Source organism: Sinocyclocheilus grahami, unplaced genomic scaffold (genome assembly GCF_001515645.1).
Source record: "Sinocyclocheilus grahami isolate Dianchi unplaced genomic scaffold, SAMN03320097.WGS_v1.1 scaffold2011.1, whole genome shotgun sequence".
NCBI classification, from domain to species: Eukaryota; Metazoa; Chordata; class Actinopteri; order Cypriniformes; family Cyprinidae; genus Sinocyclocheilus; species Sinocyclocheilus grahami.
Window position 1 is genome coordinate 56475 of NW_015507190.1, and position 15837 is coordinate 72311.

Below are 15837 nucleotides of genomic sequence, written 5' to 3' on the forward strand. Positions count from 1 at the left end.
TGTGTGTGTGTGTGTGTGTGTGTGTGTGTGTGTGTGTGTGTGTGTGTGTGTGAGACATAAACGACGGGGTGTCCTGAGGGGACGGTTCAAACCCAAAAAGGACCTGAGCAGGGGGACATCAGCAACAACAACCAGAGACCGGCTGGATCAACTTCTGACCAAAATCATCTTAAGTAGCAGACTGCTCTTATTCGATGTCTTTTCACCAGTATGTGTCCTGTTGAATAAAGACCGGCGAAAGAAAACAGAAGTCAGACAGCTGTGCTGCCCTCTGGAGAGCTATGAACCGGGATAAAGTGCAGGCTGGCGAATCCATCGTGCCTGCCGCTGTGATCGTGGTCGCTCCGCGGGACGGCATGGACGACAAGCGGCTCGCTGCCGGAGAATTGCCCGTGTTTAACTGCGCTGGAGAGAGAGACGCTTTACCGGCGGAGAGTCGAGAAACCTCACCGAGACACGAGCCCTCACCCGCCGGCGCGCCTCCTACAGTCCACAGGACAACCTCCTTCTCGGTTTTGGACATTTTGGACCCCAATAAATTTACTAGTAAGAAGCAAACACCTAACAGGACAGGTTGTGATTTCACGTTTGGTGCGGAAAACAGAAGCGATGACTCAAACCACACGATGGACCTCAAGTCTTATCAAGAGGACTACGACTGTAAAAAAACATCAGGGATTTTAAGTAAGTTACGATTGTTTTTCCTTATAATTGTGTGTATGTTCAAAATTATGTTTAACATGACAGAGTGAAAGTGCATCGTTTACAAATAACATGGGCATGCATTTTTTCAACATTAACGTTGTAGCCCAAGTTAAAATCATATAATGGAAATGTGGGCAAGTAGCCTATGTGCATGTGTGTTTATTATTATTATTATTATTATTATTATTATTATTATAAATCTTAATGCAAAATGTACCTGGATTGTATAAGGGAGTAAAAAGGCCGTGTTTTAGTTACTGTGATTGGTCACCTAACCCTAACGATTATAATTCACTTTTTTCACTTTTCGCTTAAAATGATACTGTGGTGTCAAATAAATTACTTGGAATATTCGTACTTTTATTAGTCTCATAATTATTTACGTCATAATGTATAAAATAGTTTTCGATAGAATATAACGTCATTGCAGGATACTGCTTGGAATCTCCATATTCAGAGCTGTTTTGTTGCTTAGGGTGTTTATTATAAGAAAACTCAAGTTTTATAACAAAATTTCTTTATTGTTAACAAATGCAACCAGACCTTAAACCACTCTTCTGCATCTGGAAGAGCCATACAGATGGACTTAAACTAAAGTTTATTTACAGAAGGAATTGTATCAGTTTTTTTAAAATAATTAAAATCCTTGTAAATTGACATGTTGTCTTTTTTATTGAGTGGTTGTGGAGTGAACTGAGGGATTATTATAATAATAATCCCTCGTTATTCTAAAAGATGTTACTTTTACTGTTATTCTTGAGACTGGTAGAAACTTATTTTAAAATGTATGTCACTTGGCATTTTAATTGTGTGTGCGTGTGTGTTTGTTTGTCAGGTGAATACATAAGAACACATCTTTAAATAAATCTTACGTTTAATAATTTTAGCAATTTTTTGAGCTCCAAAGATTTGGGAGCACTACAGTTCGAGCACCTTCTACACTTTTTTTTTTTTTTTTTGGGAGACCCGTGATCGATATCTCCTTTAATAAGTATAATAGGTTTTAATCTTGTAATTATCCGAATTTTGGTCCTATAATTTAAATGTTGAGAAAGCGTTTGCAAGCTGCCTGAAAGAGATATACTCATTTCTATAATAGGATATCGACCAGTCTGGAGCAGATCCTCCACATTATCAGCGTCTTTACGCAGCTAGTTGTGTTAAATTAAACACAATCGAATGAGTTTAATTGTTTTTTTCTTTAGATATATTAGTGCTTTGTCTGGAATCTAAATGGTGAAAACAGAAAGCGCGGTCTTCATTGGGATCATCTTATCTTCTGTGCCTGCATTTGCAAGGACAAATATGTGTCAACCTCTATGATTGATTAGAGGCAGCGCACGAAAGCAAGTTTCAATAAACAGTAATTGTAGGCTGCAATAATTTGATAAGGTTTGTGCTGTTTTTAACAGCCGCTTTAAATGGATGAGTAAATTGAGAGTTATCGATTAGACGAGCGTGCTGTGATTTAAGATGTCAAGACGAATTGACACGCCATCTACTCTGTCCACACTTTATATAAAGAGGAAAAACGACTAGAACAGAAATATCAGTTTAATTTTAAGTCTAAAAATGTTGTCATTCCGTTTTTTAAGGATTTCAACTTGAAACTAGTTGGCTAAACATAATTAGGCATGTGCTATACACTCTTAAAAATAAAGGTGCTTAAAAGGTTCTTCACAGCGATGCCATAGAATAACCATTTTTGGTTCCACAAAGAACCATTCAGTCAAAGGTTCTTTAAAGAACCATCTTTTTCTTACCTTTTTATAATCTGAAGAACCTTTTTGTGAAACAGAAAGGTTCTTCAGATGTTAAAGGTTCTTTATGGAACCATTTAGACAAAAAAGGTTCTTCTATGGCATCGTGAAGCACCTTTATTTTTAAGAGTGTAGCCTAGTTTATTTCAGACAATTAAAGTAGAAAATAATTTCTACCTTACCAATCGAAATCACATTACAAGAAATGTTACATATTTATTTAAATGAGAAAATTATATTTGCTATATTTTTCTCATCTATTTTACTCTAAAATAAAACCCTTTGAGTAAGAAACAACTGAATTTCCTTACTAAAATTATTTTCTTCTCCCTGTTGGAGCTACCAAACTCATATCAGCGTGTTAAACTGTGTTCAGCTGTGCATTCAGGGCATTTGTAGACGGCGGTGTAAAGCTGACTTTTAACGGCAGTGTTGTGTGTTTCCACAGAAGACGGATTTGTGTTCCGGTCAGATGAATGCGAGGCTGATTTGACCCGAGGGCATCAGTCGGACAGCGAGCTGCAGGAGGACCTGTGCAGCGAGGAGAGCAGCGGCCTTATGATAGGAAACAACGACGCCGAGTTTGGACAGCACGAGGACGACGACTCACTAAGTAAAAGTCCAGAAGGACAGCAGACTCAACAGTCCTCATCAAACGGACAGAATCACTCGGTCAAACCCAAACGTAAGCGCTCCGGTTCAGACTCCAAGTCTGGCAAACCCAGAAGGGCCCGAACTGCGTTCACGTATGAGCAGCTGGTGGCTCTGGAGAACAAATTTAAGTCGACGCGATACCTGTCCGTGTGCGAACGCCTCAACCTGGCGCTGTCTTTAAGCTTGACAGAGACTCAGGTGAAAATATGGTTTCAGAACCGCCGGACCAAGTGGAAGAAACAGAACCCGGGAGCAGACACGAGCGCACCGACCAGCGGGGGTGGAGGAGGACCGAGCAGCGGGCTGGGCAGCCTGAGTCCTCTGAGCCCGTCTCCTCCTATGGGCGGTCATCTGTCCATGCACGCCAGCTATCCGGGTCACACGCCAGGAGGACTCGTCTGCACCACTCAATTGCCCTTTCTGCCGGGTCACGCGGTACTGTCACCCTTCATGCTCGGCTCTCAGACTTACGGAGCTCACACATTTTACGCGCCGCACTTATAAGAAATCATCTTCAGGAGATCTTGTCCCGGATCGGAAGAAACCTTGTCCGGTCAAATCCGGCACAGGAACATTTTTAACTTGAAGCACTATGCTGTTACACAGTTTTTGACAAACCTATCAAATGTCTTTGCAAGTGAGATGTAGCAAACATTCTTCAACTGTGGCAAGCCCAGAATTAAGTTTAGGAATAATTTTCCTCATGTCCGGCAATACATGCTAATAATTAGATTTCATTACAATATGCTTCATTTTGATAAAATGTGAATATTTCTCAAGGTCAAACTGTATATATTCAGTTATTATGAAACGTGTTTAGACATTAACTTTGAATGCACATGAATTAAACGATATGTAGGCCTACTGAAACAAAGAATGAGATTGGACTAAAATCGTGTAAACATAAGCCTAATGAAAAGTTTTTTTGTTTTTCTTTTTCTGTGGGCCATATTATTTAATTTTGACGTTGCATAGACTATGCTATTATTTAATTGTTTGTCTCACAATTAATTGGTTGAAATAAAATTACAGATGACAAAGAACAGTTGTCAAACATTTCGTTGAACTAAATTTAAAACCAAGTTTTACATGATCTTGCACTCTATGCTAATGTCTGATTTGAAGTTGAAGTTTATAAACTGTGAAACCGTTTTCTCTTTGCACGAAATTGACCGCGATTAATTCCAGCTTTTCGTCAATGAAGCGCGAACAGGTGTTCATCTATTTACTTTACATTTCACGTAATTTTTACCAATTTAGAAACTTTCTCCCTTTTGAAACCCTTGTGTGTAATGACTTAGGCTGAAACAGATTATTGTTGCTTTAATTTATTTGAACATTACTTATGTACCTATATACGAATAGCTATATAATGTAGAAAATGCTATTATTTTACATTTTTTAAATATTTAAAATAAGATAATAAAGGTCCCTTTTAAATCGACGTTTTGATTTAATAGCTGACATTCACGTTATTGATATTTAAGCAACTGATGACTACGGAAAGGCAGTTGAAACGTATGCTTTTAAAATATTTCGATTGCAATTTAAAGTTTTGTTCGTTAAATGATTTTGGGCTATTATTGTATTTCCGTTTGCTAGTGAAAGTAAAGAAAGACTGATGTTTAACACGGGACTCGTTTCTGAAATGTTCGTACTTTAAGTAGGCCTACTATTAATATTAAGTCATATTAAGGGGTCCAACACCTAAAGACGAATTAGTAATGCTGCTAAAATTCGCATGATTTTCAGCCTTGCTGTTGCGATTGTTATTGATGCATGCTTTGTAGTTATTCTGCTTAAACTTTGAATGGCATAAACTATTACATTAAACCTATATTATACAAGCAAACTTTTCTTTTACTCGATATTCAACGGGGAAATAATGTTAGCGATTGTTTTGTAAAAAAGGGTTTTGTGTTAAATATTAAAAAACGATTGCTAAATTAGTTTCCTGCATGCCAGCGTAAGATCTCGTGTCGTGGCCAGACATATAATACACAATTAAATGGGTGCAAAAGCTACATTTCACGTTTACAGCATATTATATTAATTACGTATTATTGTTATTTTTTTAGTTAGAATGCATTAAATACTTAAAATTACAATGTATTTTTTCCCCAATTTTGCAAGTGAATAAAATTAAGGGGGGAATTATAGTTGTTATATTGCACACGGACCATGACGATCTTTTTAAATGCATTATTACTTTTGTCCGATGCAAATATTCTTCGCCGTCCGTTTGGATATCATCATGACCCCACGAGTAAGACCAATGTCAATACACACCCATTCAGTAACCGCGAAATCACTTTCCCAATTAACAACTTTAGGCTGGTTGAAAAGTATTGCTTCCTTGTTTCATAAGCAATGCTATATTTTTTCTGCAATATACAGTATCATGTTAACTTTGCCTCATTTAAAATTGTAAGCCATTCTTCATTTGTTGTAATGAAAAGATGTTTTTAAATATAATTGCTACACAAATTATATTAATAAAAAGATGTGTGCTTACGATTTCAGCGGGCCTAATCGATTAAGGTAAACTGTAAGCCTATTGAGATTGTGTTACTTGAATGACATCCTACCATTAATATCTCAAATTGTATGCAAGTCTTAAAGTGTAAAAAAAAGAAAAAGAAAAAACAATCCTGCCTTGCCTTTGCATTCAAATTTTGCTATGGTGTATTTTTAATCTTCACAAAGGAAGGAAGTCATGGTTTTTAAAATCAGAATAGAAATGTACTCTTAACATTCAAATAAGACTTGCACTGACAACACATTTCTTTAAAAGTACTGTTCTATTTTAAATTCTAGATTACATAAAAACAATGTAGCAAAGACAAAAGTTTTACCTTTTTAAAATTAATTATATACCATGCAGAAAAAAAATATTAAAATAATTCAGGCATTACAAATGACAATCTAAAGTTTATAATGATGCACTTTTTTTTATTTGTGTAATAATCCAAACAACTGAGGTGTGGCGAGCTGTATCCTTTAATTCAGTGCATAGTTAAACTGATTTGAAAATTTCTCATGTTTCCTCTTGTCCATCGTGTTCATGACCTCTGTAACTCGTCTCATGGAGCTCCTATGAGGAAACAATGTGGTTGAGATTCAAATTCTTTATTTACTCATCACTTGTGAAATATACTGTTCACCAATATTCAATAAAAATATACTTGACTTCAGTTATCTCCAAATATAACCAAAAATATCAGGTCAATTGAGTGATTTTGTATTTAATCTTGAACATATACTATGACTTACTTGTTGAAGACTTTCTTCTCTAGTCTTGAACGAGAGGTACTGGCATTTTGCTTTAAATCTGTAAGGTTTGGGTACTTTTTCTTTGACTTTCCTTTGTTGCCATTCTTTCCCTTCCCATACGTCTTTGAGGAGCCCAGATCTTCTCCAGTCACGGCTTCAATCTCCCTCATGAGCTCTGGGTCTCGCCAATCTGAACCAATGGGAGAAAGGTTGCTAGAATTTACATCAATGCACCATACATTTCTTCAAATATTTGACTTCTTCAAATCTTGAAAATAAGAAAATTTTTCAAATTCGAACTATGCATCATCTTTGTTAAATCATTTATCCCATGGAATATAAAGATGATCAAGGCCTCAGCCTTTGATTTTGGTATAATGAGTGATAGTAAAAATGTGTGATGGTAAGGACATTTAACTTAACAGTGGTGAAAAAGTTTAATATAACTAGGACTGGAAATCATTCTAATATGCTGATTTGATGCTCAAGAATAATTTCTTATTTTCAGTGTTGAAAACAGAAAATCAATTTGTGGAAACCATGTTTTTTTTCCAGAACTTTTTAATGAATAGAAAGATCAAAAGAACAGCATTTATTTGAAATAGATTTTTTGTAACGTTAAGGTTTTTACTGTCACTTCTGATCAATTATGAATTTCTTTCAAAAATATTATTACTAAACTTTGTACAGTAGTGTAGATAGATAGATAGATAAATAGATAGATAGACAGAAAAAGTAGCAATTAAGAGACACAGCAGAAAAAAATATTTAAAAAGGTTCCATTCTTAAAAAAGGCTTATTTGAAAAATGGTTAAATTTGTCACATTTTGTAGTAACAATTCCCCTCTTCAGAGTTGCTGATTTCTCCAAGAACAAAATGCTTCGTAAATCTTTCTTGTGCAAGCTCAGGACTCAAAATCATCAACATTTCATTAAGCATGTCCTCTACTGAAGATACATGCATATCTTCAAATGATAAAATGGTAGCTGTTAAAGTATTTACAGTTTCCAAAGTGTTTAATTGCACAGAGTACTGCGCTTCATCAGTCTGTAGTGAAAAGCATGCATGCAACAAATGCCTTTTAAATGAATATGGAGGAGTTGGTCGTCCCTATAAGGATTTATGGAGGTGAAAGGCCCCCCGTTACATGAGTGCTACAATCCATCCTCACTTAAGTCAAGTCTTTAGGGGCTTCATTCTTGCTGTGAGGATGATGGGGGGCCCTGTGTTTAACTTAAGCTGTGCAGCAGGTCTGACTACTCTGTCAACAGTTCGCATCTGCATAAGTCGGGCACACATGAGCATCTCAGGCAACAGCTGCAGTCAGCCTATTTGATTATCTATAGAAAACACATTTAAACACAAAAATGCTATGATAAGATGGTTGTGAAGTGCACAGTAATATTGTTCTTTGGGAGATTTGCACCAGTCCAGACTATTCTGGGTTAAATATAAATTAATTTACAGAAATAATTGACTTCTAAATGGCAAAAATTGTGGTTATGGTGAGGCAGAAATGTGAACCATATAATTTTATAAAGGCCTTTATGTAAATTTTTCTGTTAAAACTTGAATTATTTCAGCTTCAAAGCTGTTCTCGTCAATTTTACAGCCATTTTATGGTTTATCACAGGGGAGCCCAATCCTGTTCCCAATCTCCCTTCCTGCAGTGCTCAGTGCAAACCCTGCTCCAACACACCTGTCTTTAATTATCAAGTGTCCCTGAGATCTTAATTAGCTGGTTCATGTGTGCTTGATTTGGGTGTGAGTAGAGTTTCGGTGTCTTGAAATTAACCCCATTCTATTGTAATTGTCTCACTGTAACATATTTTAGTTTTTCTAATATAAAAGGAGGAAAATATGTTTTAGACAACAATTATGACACAAATACTGTAAACTGTTAAGCTATTTTGAACCTGGAATATTACTTAAAGACAACAGACAGCAGCTCTAAAGCCAGAAACAATTGCTTGGCAGACACATTACTTCAAATGTATTTGTCACTGACATGGGATGTGTAATTATTCTAACTAAAGGCATGTTGACAGTTTAATTAACTTTCAGGTATTTGATATTAAATGACCTGCACTTATCATCCGATTGTGGTGGTATCTCTCTATTTGTGCTACTGTCTCTAAGAGCTGCACTGAAAAACTAATTTTTCATTCATCCAATTAAAAAAATGTAGGGTAATGATTCACATCTATATAAAAATGATTCACCCTAAGGGCAAGTTATTTATTTTTCATTGGCTCAAGTTAAAAAATATAGATGTGAATCATTACCCTAAATATTTTTAATTGGATGAATGAAACATTTTTTTCAGTGTAGTGGTCAACACTATCGACCACTACATTCTTTTGAATGGACTAGAAAATTATGTCGGCATTAGTTGAATTGCATTGGCATGGTTCAAATCATACTTATCTGACCGTCATCAATTCGTAGCAGTGAATGAAGAGGTATCATATCGATCACAAGTGCAGTATGGAGTACCACAAAGCTCAGTACTAGGACTGTTGTTTTTCACACTTTACATGCTACCCTTGGGACATATAATCAGGAAGCTCTACACTTAGCTCTACATTTCTTCACAACCCGGACAAAACATACCAATTCGCAAAACTAACAGAATGCATAGCTGATATAAAAAACTGGATGACTAGTCATTTTCTACTGCTAAATTCTGAAAAAACAGAGGTGTTAATTATCGGACCAAAATACTTTGCATGTAATAATCTAGAACAGTGTCTTAACACTTGATGGCTGCTCTGTCAATTCCTCGTCATCAGTTAGGAACCTAGGTGTGCTGTTTGATAGCAATCGTTCCTTTGAATGTCATGTTTCTAGCATTTGTAAAACCACATTTTTCCATCTTAAACATATCTAAATTACGACCTATGTTATCAATGTCAAATGCAGAAACATTAATTCATGCGTTTATGACCTCAAGGTTATATTATTTTAATGCTTTTTTTTAAACAAACTCCAGCTGGTCCAAAATGCAGCAGCTAGAGTTCTTACTAGATATCAATATGTATTATTACTAGATATGTATATATTAGCCCAGTTCTGTCAACTCTGCACTGGCTCCCTTATTAAACATTGTATTCATTTTAAAATCGTGCCAATTACTTATAAAGCCCTGAATGGTTAAGCTCCTTAGTACTTGAGCGAGCTCTAATTACATTACAGTCCTTCACGTCTGCTGCCATTTGATAATACCTAGAATATCAAAATCAACTGCAGGTGGCAGATCCTTTTCCTATTTAGTGCCCAAACTCTGGAATAACCTACCTAACATTGTTAGGGAGGCAGACACACTCTGTCAGTTTAAATCTAGATTAAAGGGCCATCTCTTTAACCTGGCTTACACATAACATAGTAACACACTTCTATAATTCAAATCCGTTAAAGGGTTGTTAGGCTGTATTAATTAGGTCAACCGGAAAGGGGAACACTTCCCATAACGCCCGATGTACTTGTTACTTTGTAAGAAGAATGGCATCTACACTAATATTAGTCTGTTTTTCTCTAATTCTGAGGTCACCGTAGCCACCAGATCCAGTCTGTATCCAGTCCAGATGGTGGATCAGCACTTAGCGAAGACCTCTTCAGCCCTGAATGTCAGCAGAGACCATGTCAACTAGGCGAACCCTAGAGACAGATCCCCTGCGAAGCCCTCGTCAGCCATCGGCTCAAGACCATGAGAACCAGACGAGTCCTCTGCTCAATCTGACGTGCGTTGCAGCCTGGAATTAAACCACACCATGCTGGTTTCATCTGGCCAGAGGAGAACTGGCCCCGACTGAGCCTGGTTTCTCCCAAGGTTTTTTTTTTTCTCCATTTCTGCCACTGATGGAGTTTTAGTTCCTTGCCAACTGACTGTTTTCTATTGTCCTCTTGCATTATCAGCACACATTTTTTAGGTTTAATACTGTAAAGCTGCTTTGACAATCTGTACTGTATAAAGCTATATATAAATATGTACTGTATAAAGCTATATATAAATAAAGGTGACTTGACTTGACTTAAAAGGCAAAACTGATATAGGTGTAGCATATTTTTAGTGCATGGCTTCACAGTGCCCACTGTCATAATGATGAGAACACAATATATTTTTGTTTAAAAATGACTTTTGTTCAAAGTGAGACCAACATACAATGAAACAGTCAAAGTGACCTACATAAATGTCCTGTTCTTTGTCTTTGTTGAAAGATTTTAGAGCAGTCATCCCATATTAGCACTTTGAAAATCAAAATGTTTCACAGTTTTAATAAATGTAACAAAGCAACTTAAACTGGCTTTTATGGGGGGATGCCAGGGCATCACTATGCAGTTACTAAGGAGTTCTAAATGATTGTTAATCTGTTGCTATGCTGATGTTAGTGTGGCTGCTTACTGGCCAACTCAAAAGAGTCTTGCACCCTCAAGACTCTACACTCTCTGAAAAAAAATGCTACAAAACTTGTCACAGGGTGGTATAATTTCCAAAAGTACACCTTTGTACTTTATTTAGCCTAAAGGATTCATATCAGTACCTCAAACATATTATTAGCTAAATGGTACAGCATAGGTGTTAGATCTGAGGTCACACTTACAAGTTTGAGCACCACTAATGGATACAAACGAGAAATTTACATTAGACACACAAACAAATACAGTGTTCAGAATCACGTGCGACTGAATTATTTTTGGAAGACTGAAGCCTGAAGCAGAAATCAATGGTGCACCCGGGGAGCAAGTGTTCAGTCTGTGAACTGATGGACATCATGGGCACACCAGCAGCGCAGCAGAACAGGTGGGGTGTCCTGTGGTTACCCTGACAACCGGCATGTCGACGGGGAGAGGGCGTGATGGAGTCACGGGGATCGATAGCTTACTTAGTTACAAAAGATGCTATTTCACAAGCCAGTGGTCAGCAGGCCCCTGAAGTCAGTTGCCTCAGATAACTGTTTGTTAACAAGTAAACTGTGGCCAAAGAAAGCACATCCGACGCTCCAGTGACAGCATGGAGACGCTACTTAATTGGCTTTTAGCACCCGACTCCACAAGAAAAGAAACCCAAGCGAGAAGGAGAAAAGTGAAAAGCTGAGAGGCAGAGTGAGATGCAGCCTCTCCTATTATCTGAGTATTGATGATGACTTGGATGGGATTCCATCAGTTCATCTCTTCCTGGAATCTCACAGCCACCTGATTGGGCTGTTGACCACTCAGCGTGTTATAAGGAAGGAACTGTGGGTAATGGAGGTCTAGGATTTCACCTGGATGCTGGTTACTAAAGGACTTTTGACAGTGTAAAAGGCTTTGGGGGTCTTCAGCACTGGGCTGACAAAACATGAAAGAAGAGTATCAAGCTTTCAGGTTTGGTGTGCGATATTAATTTGGCAAGAGTGCATGCCTTAAGAGTTTTGCAAAACTGTAAGTAGTAGTTCAGCACATTTTGTTAGAATTTACTCATTTTGTGTCCACAGATGGAAGTCTTACACCTGCAAATACATGAGATATTTTGAAGAAGTCTCATGCTGCTCTTTTCCATACATGTTTACATGCAGCCAAATAATCAATTTGTAATGGACTGATGGATTAATTGGACTGAAAAGACAATGTAAACATCTCAGTCGATCTGACAGAGATCGACCTGAATGAAATTTGTACTGAGATTTAATGGGGCGATGAAGACTCACAATAATCTTATCAAGAGGAAAAAATAGGCATGTAAACACCTGAATCTGACAATTGTCTCTATCATATCATATTCAAACATACCTTGCCCACATGCACAATGATGTGATGGTTATGTTGACATACAATTAACATCTTACAAAATGGTCAGAGGAGGAGAATTAATATTTACTAAATATTTGCTAAAAAGCTCTTCTGAATTAAATGTCAGCTTTGTTTAGAGATATGTCATCAAGACCCCACTGGCATCATCCTGGTGGCTTTCTCTGATGCTGAACATGGTGACTGGGTTTTGTTTGGAATACATGTAAAGCACATGTAAACGAATATTTGAATTGGACTGCAACATTTAGGGGTCATATAAACAACTTTCAGAATCTGAAATTTGAATAATTCATATTTAAAAAATATATATGTAAACACACCTACTATCATGCTTCAGAATAACAAAAAAAACAAAAAACAATTTGATCCTCAGTTTTAATTTTTGGGTGAACTATCCCTGTAGGTAACTATCACTGTTGATTACTGTCAGTATTGTTAAAATAATTGTTAATTGTTAATATTGTTAAACAGGTTGCATGAATGATCTAACCTGGCTGCTCCTCCTCACGCTTCCTCTTTTCCTTCTCCAATCGCAGTGCATCTTCTGGGTTAACAGGCCTGCCCAGCTCATCCCGAGGGATAATGTGTCCATGGAAGGGGCACTGAAATTACATCTCATTTGATTAATCAGTTTATTCAATCAGTGTCTTGCTTATATCTATTTATTTACATCAGTGGTCACCAACCTTTTCAAGCCCAAGATCCCTGACCTTAGCCTTTATGAAAGACAAGATCTACCGATTGAAGAATTGATTAAAAAAAAATTGTACTTCCAATCTGAGGCCTTTTATTTAGTATTTTCATTAGTGATGCATCGATCATGATTTTTCATGGCCGATTCAGAATTCTTTTTTTTTTTTTTTAAAGCAAATGTATTATTTGGTTATTTAATCTATAGCAAGCAAGCTGGCCTTAAATATATGTAGCCATTTTTAATTAAAGGCAACCACTGAATTTTAATCATGATTCAACCATGCTGCACACGTTTTTTTTAAAAAGTAGATTGTACAATTTCAGGATTTAAAGCAAAAAAAGAATGGTCCTGACTTTAGCTTTGTGAAATTATACTGCATAAAACATGTCTGCATGAAAAAAACAAAACAAAAAACAGACGGCCTGAATGAGATGCAAATTCACTGTCTGACAGCAGGTGGCGCTTATGGAACAGCAGCATGCAGTGTTTCCTTGGTTACCACTGTAAACAAAGCAGCAATACTATATACCAGTGCTTCTCAAAGTCCGGACTCCGGTCCGGATCCAGACCCGGAGGGAATTCAGTCCGGACCCACTTCCATTTCGTATTTCAAGAACACAAATTATTTCCTACTTTCATAAACGCATGTTAAACTTGTAAATGATATGTTTCGTTTTTTAATGTCTTTTTGGAGATGGTCCGAAATGGAAGCGAAGGCGAGATATTGAAACTTTTCCTTCATGTCATTTGTTGTCATGACATCCAGTGAGCGTATGACGTTTGACATAATCGGACGACAAATCACCGCTAATATGAGTAATTTTTTATTTATTTATTTTTGTTATCACTTAGATTATGGCCATTTGACTTATAGCAGTGTCCAGTGTTTCCCATACATTTAGTTATTTGTTGTGGCCCATCACAAAATCAAAACTGACTGCCACAAATAGATTTTCCAAAAGGAATCTACTTCGTTGAATAAACTGAGCACTGCATGTTTCAAAATTAAAATGCAGCGTGGATGTTTTTATATGAATGCATAATTGAAAAGAACCGACAGTCTTCAGAAAAGCTTTGATGTCATTTTCATTTCGTCTTTCCTAGCCTTTTGTATTTGATTACAGCCATTACCGGGGAAACCGCTGTATCTCCGCTCCAACAGTGCCTCCTACTGGCAGAGAATTAATTTGCATTTGCAAGTCTGTGAGAAACACTGGTGTCTGTCAGCAAACATAAACAAAAAGCATGCTTCAGAACTGTTTTGAGAAGGTGCTTTGAGCCATGTATTATTACTATGAATTCGGCTACTACTCCTACTACTATCTTGTGCCCTGCAATAATCATTTACTCAAACTCGCTTTTATGAGATAAAGAAGAAAGAAAAAAAATCGGCCAAACATATCAGCCAAAAAAAAATCAGCCAACGCCTGCCCTGATTTCTAAATATCGCCATCGGCCAGGGAAAAACCCTTATCGGTCGACCTCTGTTGTGACACTTAAATTAATTGTTTTGCCAATTTGCACTTTATTTTTTCCAAAAAAATTATGTTTATTTGTTATGCATGTTATGTATGTTTATTAAAAACAAGTTTTGTAATAACCAATTGTTCCAGTCCGGACCTTTGACACTGATGAAAATTCAGACTTGGACCTTTGAATGGAGACTGAGAACTCCTGCTATATACAGAGGTAAGAGGAGAAGAAAATGCCATTGCTATTCAAAACTTCTATGATGACAGTCAGTTCCCTTCAGCGATACATTCATATTATCCCTCAACCCCCAATTCAGTATTTATATTTTCTTCCTATATTTCGAGCATCGTGAACAGTGAGCTGCAATGCTGGCTGCCCGTCGCGATCGATGGATTGGCGACCACTGATTTACATCATGATATAAGAATATGTTTCTACCATTCTACCAAACACAGCTAAATATGGGCCAAAAAGTTCAGTATTACATCTCTTCTTTGTATTTTATTAGGGCATCATTATTGTTACTTTTCTGACCTTTACTCTATCTTGACGTTCACACAAAGATCCATCTGGCATTGGTGCGTTGCACTTGTGCTCCACAGGTTTAAATTTCCCAGCAAAGGTGATGTATCTAGACTTCATCTCTGCAGACAGTTCCTCATTTTCAACTTCCTCCTCCACCTCATGAGGCACCCAGAACTGGTGCTGTGATGCATTCCTAAAACCAGTGAGGACAGGGTCTTATTACAGGAACTGCACAAACTCTATCAATGTGTGATCTTTGACAATTTCATTTTTTAAAGAATTTGCCTTCATAAAGTGCATTTTTGCAGGTTCAATATTTTAGGGGTGAGCATAACTAGTAAAATGTATTTTTAGTATAGAAATGTTCATGATTTTCTCAGGACTTTTATAGATTTCCATGAATTTTCCAGGCCTTAAAATGACAATTTCCAGGTTTTCCATGTCAGTAGGAAAACTATATTGTACAAGTATATCTTGTTTCAGGATGTCAAAAAGGTAAACCTCCAGATCAATGTTTTCATCATTTAATTTTGAGGAATAGGAGTTCTAAAAGACAGTGAGCATACAATGCTGCTCTCTAGTGGCTATATCACAAATAACACAATCCATTCATACTTCAGAAAGAGACCGATGAATGTATTATGTAAAACATTCCCAATGTTTTTTATGAATGAGACTGTACTTGATGATTTTGCCAGCGGTGGGCTGCTCCTCTCCCCAGTAGTAAAGATCCACACCAAACGGAATGACAGGGGCCTTAACAGAGGCTTTGTCTTTGTCACTGCTGCTCACCGCGACCTCAGTAGACATACTGAAACAACCAGAACACACTTAGATTGCCATCATAAAATACAACAATAAAAGTTTATATTTTATTTTGTATTTTAAATACTATATAAAATATATTTTTATGAATATTTCCATATGAAAATTAGAAAAAAAAAAAAAAAAAAAAAAAAAAA

General features: G+C 36.8%; 2 protein-coding genes across 3 annotated transcripts in view; one reads left to right on the plus strand and one right to left on the minus strand.

The window, feature by feature from the left end:
- Window positions 1–281: 281 nt before the first annotated feature.
- Window positions 282–4147, plus strand: LOC107573703 (NK1 transcription factor-related protein 2-like). The gene is made up of 2 exons (XM_016260149.1): window positions 282–684; window positions 2914–4147. Exons 1-2 carry the CDS (start codon window positions 282–284, stop codon window positions 3621–3623), a joined length of 1113 nt encoding a protein of 370 aa, XP_016115635.1. The 3' UTR covers window positions 3624–4147.
- Window positions 4148–6000: 1853 nt separating this feature from the next.
- The window catches only part of LOC107573705 (UV-stimulated scaffold protein A), a 34913-nt gene continuing 25076 nt past the window's right edge, over window positions 6001–15837 (minus strand). The window contains exons 10-14 of one of the 2 annotated variants that reach the window (XM_016260151.1): window positions 15558–15686; window positions 14885–15068; window positions 12674–12785; window positions 6393–6582; window positions 6001–6213 (exon numbers count right to left, since the gene is read on the minus strand). In XM_016260151.1, coding sequence (XP_016115637.1) covers window positions 6120–6213; window positions 6393–6582; window positions 12674–12785; window positions 14885–15068; window positions 15558–15686 — 709 coding nt within the window. In that variant the 3' untranslated portion in view covers window positions 6001–6119. The remainder of the gene's footprint in view (window positions 6214–6392; window positions 6583–12673; window positions 12786–14884; window positions 15069–15557; window positions 15687–15837) is intronic. The other variant, XM_016260150.1, reaches the window with a different exon arrangement.

Bases quoted from the DNA above. Each gene is read 5' to 3' on its own strand.
- LOC107573703 (XM_016260149.1), top strand. From the start codon at position 282: ATGAACCGGGATAAAGTGCAGGCTGGCGAATCCATCGTGCCTGCCGCT. The intron at 685-2,913 runs GTAAGTTACGAT...GTGTTTCCACAG, and splicing joins AAAAACATCAGGGATTTTAA to AAGACGGATTTGTGTTCCGG.